Here is a 5,056-nt window from a genome sequence, read left to right on the forward strand (position 1 = left end):
TTAATTTTTTTTTTTATTTTTATGACTGGTAAATGTTTTTAAGTTATAGAAATTTCGCACTCAGTCTTTAGGTTTTATTTCATGTGAAAAAAGTAATTTTTTTTTAAATTTTAAATGTTAGTAAAATGTTGTTTTCTTTTGATTTTATGTTTCGTAGATTTTTAAATCAAATGTTAAAAAAAACATATCTGGCAACGTTTTATGACGTTTCTACAAACTGTTGAACATAAAAATAAAAACTATAGAAATTTATGCTGGTGTCAAAGTAAATGACACAGTTATTGGACCTGAAATACGTTCCCTAACTGGTAAATAAATAAGAGCTGGGACAAACCTGTTCGATCCATCGTTGTTACCCTCTGGTGTTGGGTTCTCTTGAACATAAAAAGACTGCATCAATTCGCTGCCTGCAACAAAGGATCCGTTTGGATCCTGTGGTATGGCGTAAGCTACCGGTCTGCTGGATCTATTTGCAACTTCTTGAAGGACATTAACATCGAAATTATATGAAGCTGGTGTTGGGGAGTGTGATGATGTGGATGATGAAGTTGCTGTTGTTGTTGCTGTAGTCGATGTTGCCAATGATGTTACTATTGCGGGCAGAGAAGTAGCCTGATTGGTTTTCGGGCTTACCGCCACAGTTACAGCCATCACCGTTGAGTCTCGTTTGGCTGTTTCTTGGGGTGTTTGCGGTACCGGTGTTGAGGCTGGCGTTGTTGTCGGAGTTCCCCCCGAAGACGTCGATGATGACGATGAGGACGACGAGGACACAGCAGGTTTTGTGGTTGGACTTGTCGTTTGGTTATTCGCATCTGCATCAGCGGCGATGGAATTCTCCTTGGCTATTGAGACCGCTGTTTCGGACTTGATGGGAGCATTGGGTGGCGATGAGGGTGGTACGGATGGAGCCGACGATGTTCCACTTAAAATGGAGTGTGATCGCTCGTGAATGAATAAGAACGCATAGTATGGCGTGGAAAATGAGCAAAGCGAACATTGATATTCCTTGAATCGGGGCGATTGCAGCGGATTCTCTGCACCAAAGAGTGCTGGGAAGGGATTCTTCACAAGGAGATTTGGATTGATATTGTTGAGGGGGTTTTGCTGGGGGAGACTGTTGCCGTTTGGAATTTTCAGAGTTGGACTTGTGGGTTTACTGAATGCAGCTCCAAGCTGCAATTCCATTTCACGAAGTTTCTCCACTCCAGACGGCCCATGATCACTCATCAAATGAGCACGGAGCCATTTTGCACTGCGGAAACGACGACTGCAAAGTGGACACACCTCGGTGTAGTGGGTGAAATACCTGGTGTTGAAGTCCACTCCTGCCAGATCGGCCTTGGATTCACCGAGGAAGGAATTGTTGACCATGTCAGGTTGTTCTTGCGGGAGCTCCATGCCATTGCTTTGCCGTGACTGGGGTAGAGGAGAGCCTTCGTCGACGATGCCATGTGTGTTGTGCTTGTGGACTCGCAAAAAGTACTTGCTGCAGAGTTCTTTGTTGCAAATGTTGCAAACTACTCCCCCAATTTGGGCGCCATTTTCAATCTCAATACCGTGCATGCGTTGCATGTGCGTCTTCATGAAGTACTTGTTACAGAGTTCCTTGTTGCAGATCTCACAATAACTGCTAGTTGGTGTGATGGTGTATGGGGCTCGGGTTCTATCGATTTGGCCAGCGCCAACTACCGGAGTCGTTGGACCACTGGAGCTCGCGTTTATCGGTCGCTCGGGGGTGACAAAGCCATCCCGCAGCGGGCTGTTATTGCTGAGACTCCCGGTAAAATGGTGAGCCTCGGCGATATGTTGTTTTAATTCGAAAAGATTTGAGAATTCCTTATCACACTGCTTGCAGACTTCGCTAGACATTCCAGCCATAGCTGATGATGGAGACGAGGAAGGCGATAGCTTTATTCCCATAAATGGAGGAGGGTTGCTGCCATTGTTGTTGTCCATCATAGAGTGTTCTGTTGCTATGTGGGCATGCAGAACGTATTGGTTCTCCATTTCCTTCCCACAGAAATTGCACGGAACTGGTCGCTTGCAGTTTAGGTCGTTCAGCTGCATAATCATGGATTGCAGCTTCTGCAGGTTCAGGCCCACAGCTTCTGAGTCAGTTTGCTGTTGTGTCGCTTGTTCCGTTGGTTCGTTTGGTGGCGATTGACCATTTTCGTTCTCGGTTTCCCCATTCTGCGGCTTCATATCAGTGTCGAACTTCTGCCGTTTTGCTGAATCCTTCTCACCCTCCAAGGAAGAGAGAACCTTTCGCTCCATGAACTTTTCATTGGCCATCATCAGGTTCAGTGGCGTTGTTTGCATGGCAAAGAACGGCCACTGCATTTTTATATCATCCTTGGAATCGTCTGGTGGCACGAAGATGCCATGCCGCTTCCATTTGTGTGTCCTTAGGAAATACTTATTGCAATACTCCTTGCAGCAGAGATCGCAAAATGCCTCCGGATTTAGTACTCCTAATCGCTTAAGCTTGTCGTAGGAGAAATTCGACTCCCGTGCTTGCTGCTGTGATGAGGGTGAAAGCTTACGAGGCTGTGGAGTAAAGGAAACATCTTCTTGTTCAACTGAAAAGTCCTCTCTAAAGCCCTCTGGCAAATGGAGATTACCCGATAAGGGGGTGGTCGCTGAAGTCTCCTTCTCCGGTATGTTTATCTTTTCATTGGAATTCCCTTGTGCCGTGGGAGTAGTCTCGATATCGTATTTCATTTCTTGTGGACTTGAACTGGCAGTGGAGACGGTTGTGGTGGTGGTTATATTTGAGGGATTAACCGAAGTTGGTGGTGGAACTTCATGAGCTTTGGTGCGATGTCGCTTCATGGCAAAAATGTTGGTGAATTTTTTCGAGCAAACATCGCACGGAATCATGGGAGCTGGTGGAACTATCTGTTGTGGCTGCAACTGTTGTGGTTGCAATTGTTGTTGCTGTTGTTGTTGTTGCTGTTGTTGTTGTTGTTGCTGTTGTTGTTGCTGTTGCTGCTGTTGCGCAGCTTGAAACTGTGCCGCTTGTTCCATTTGCTGTTGCTGCTGTTGTTGCAATTGAAGATGGAACACTTGACTCATGGCTCCCATGGATGGAGCATTTGTCATCCCAGAATCTGTGGAAGTGCAAGTGGGGTCATATATTCCATGTTTATTGGCCTTGTGTGTCTTCAGGAAGTACTTATTGCAGAACTCCTTGTTGCATAGATCGCAATAAGCCTCGGGATTGAATATTCTCAATGGCGGCCGAGTCAGACCATCCACGGACGGAAAGCCCGACGGAACCCCCAGCAGTGGAAGTTGTGAAAGATATCCACTGGAAAAAGCAGCAGCTGCTGCTTCTGGAGGAAACGGAAATCCCAAAGCAGGCATTGCTGACATCCATTGATCGGGCTTCTGTGCATTTCGACTGTCTTGCATGTTGGGTGATGTCATCTCGTCTTCGTCATTTCTCTCAAGCTTCACCTTAACTGATGACAACATTTCATAAGCTTGTTGCTCGTCTGATAAATTCCTCTTGTTTTGGTCTTGTTGTTGGTTGGGTGAATGTTCTTGCATGATGTGAAATCTTAACCTCAAATCAGAGTCGAAATTTTCACCACATTCCTTGCAGAATATCTGAGAGTAGTTTGCCATTGCGTCTTGATGTTCTTGTTCTTGTTGTTGTTGCTGTTGTTTTTGCTGTTTTTCTAGTTCTTGTTGTATTTGTTGTTGTTGCTGCTGCTGTTGTTGTTCCTGATTTTTCTCTTCCCTTTCGGGAGATTTTTGTTTTGTAGTTTCCTGGAAATTTTCCAGTGGTGATATGTTTCTTTGTAATAGCTCGAAGGGATTCAATTGTCCAACCAATTTTGGAAGAAATATTTTCGTCAACTTATCTTCGTAATCTTCATTTTGTATCATTTCATCTTCTTGATTTAATTCCTCTTTGATATTTCCATTGTTGTGCTCGTGTTGGGCGCCATCCAATGGCTGTTGCTGTTCCGAAATATCCATATTCTGTTGGTCAGCTCCTATTTTGGCACTCAAATTTAACGCCGCCAATCGTATAGGTGTTGTTTGTTTTCGTCTCTTTTTCGATTGATCAAATTGTAGGGCATCTAATAATGCTGAACTCGATGATGTGAGAGCTTGTGCCATCAATGCTTGATTATGACCCATTAAAACATCAGCAATACTTCGCTTATGATGATGATGATGATGATGTTTTTTATTACTACTTCCTCCTACTCCAGCACCGCCACCTGATGATGCTCGTCGTTCTCCATTCGCTCCTAATGCTCCTTCACGTGATGTCGAATTTTTCGAACTACTATGTTGAGAACTTGTGTTACTCAAGTGGGAAGAATTTGATGCATCACTAAGTGCTGTGTCCTCGCTACTCAAATCGGGTGGTGGGGTTGCATATATCGATGCAGCCATCTTTGTTATTACTATAAAAAAAGAAGAAACAAATAAATGAGAAAAAAGATAAGATAAGTTGCGAAGAAGAACATAGATATACGAGTAGTTGAAGAAAATGAAAATAGGGGTCGATAAATCAATCATAATTTGATTTGATTGTTTGATAAATTGAGGAATAAGTTAAAATTTGATTTTTTGATTAATTGTTCATGTTTAATAATCTACTTGAAGCCACTGTGTCTTCGTTTTTTATTAATTTGTTCGTGATTGTCAAATTAAAGTTACAACTGGGAGATGTGTTCTTTTTTATGGATTGGGGTGTATTGAAGATGATGGATTTTTAAAGAAACAATTATATAAATGTTGAATTTGAATGAGTGTAATAGAAATAAAAAAAGGCATTAGAAAGACAACTTTTAAAACGGTTCGACAACATCAAACAAGAAAAGTTCACAAGTTTTCAATTGACAGACAAATATCTTAGAAAAGAAAAAACATTCTTCATTAATGAGAAAACTATGACATTTAAAAATCAACCAAGTAAGAGACTGGAACATTTTAAGAATCTCATTGTCGGAGTTATATTGGGAGCTGTTGCCAACACGAATTTTAAGGTCCATTGTAATGAAAGCAACCTATTGAACTCATGGCCCAAAGAATA

General features: G+C 42.5%; 1 protein-coding gene across 1 annotated transcript; it reads right to left on the reverse strand.

The window, feature by feature from the left end:
• Positions 1–219: 219 nt before the first annotated feature.
• LOC129947289 (uncharacterized) lies at positions 220–4,413 on the reverse strand. Its single transcript, XM_056057798.1, has one exon. The coding sequence runs from the start codon at positions 4,411–4,413 to the stop codon at positions 250–252; it is 4,164 nt and encodes a 1,387-aa protein (XP_055913773.1). The 3' UTR covers positions 220–249.
• Between the last annotated feature and the right edge of the window lie 643 nt (positions 4,414–5,056).

The sequence above is a fragment of the Eupeodes corollae genome, chromosome 2 (genome assembly GCF_945859685.1).
Source record: "Eupeodes corollae chromosome 2, idEupCoro1.1, whole genome shotgun sequence".
NCBI classification, from domain to species: Eukaryota; Metazoa; Arthropoda; class Insecta; order Diptera; family Syrphidae; genus Eupeodes; species Eupeodes corollae.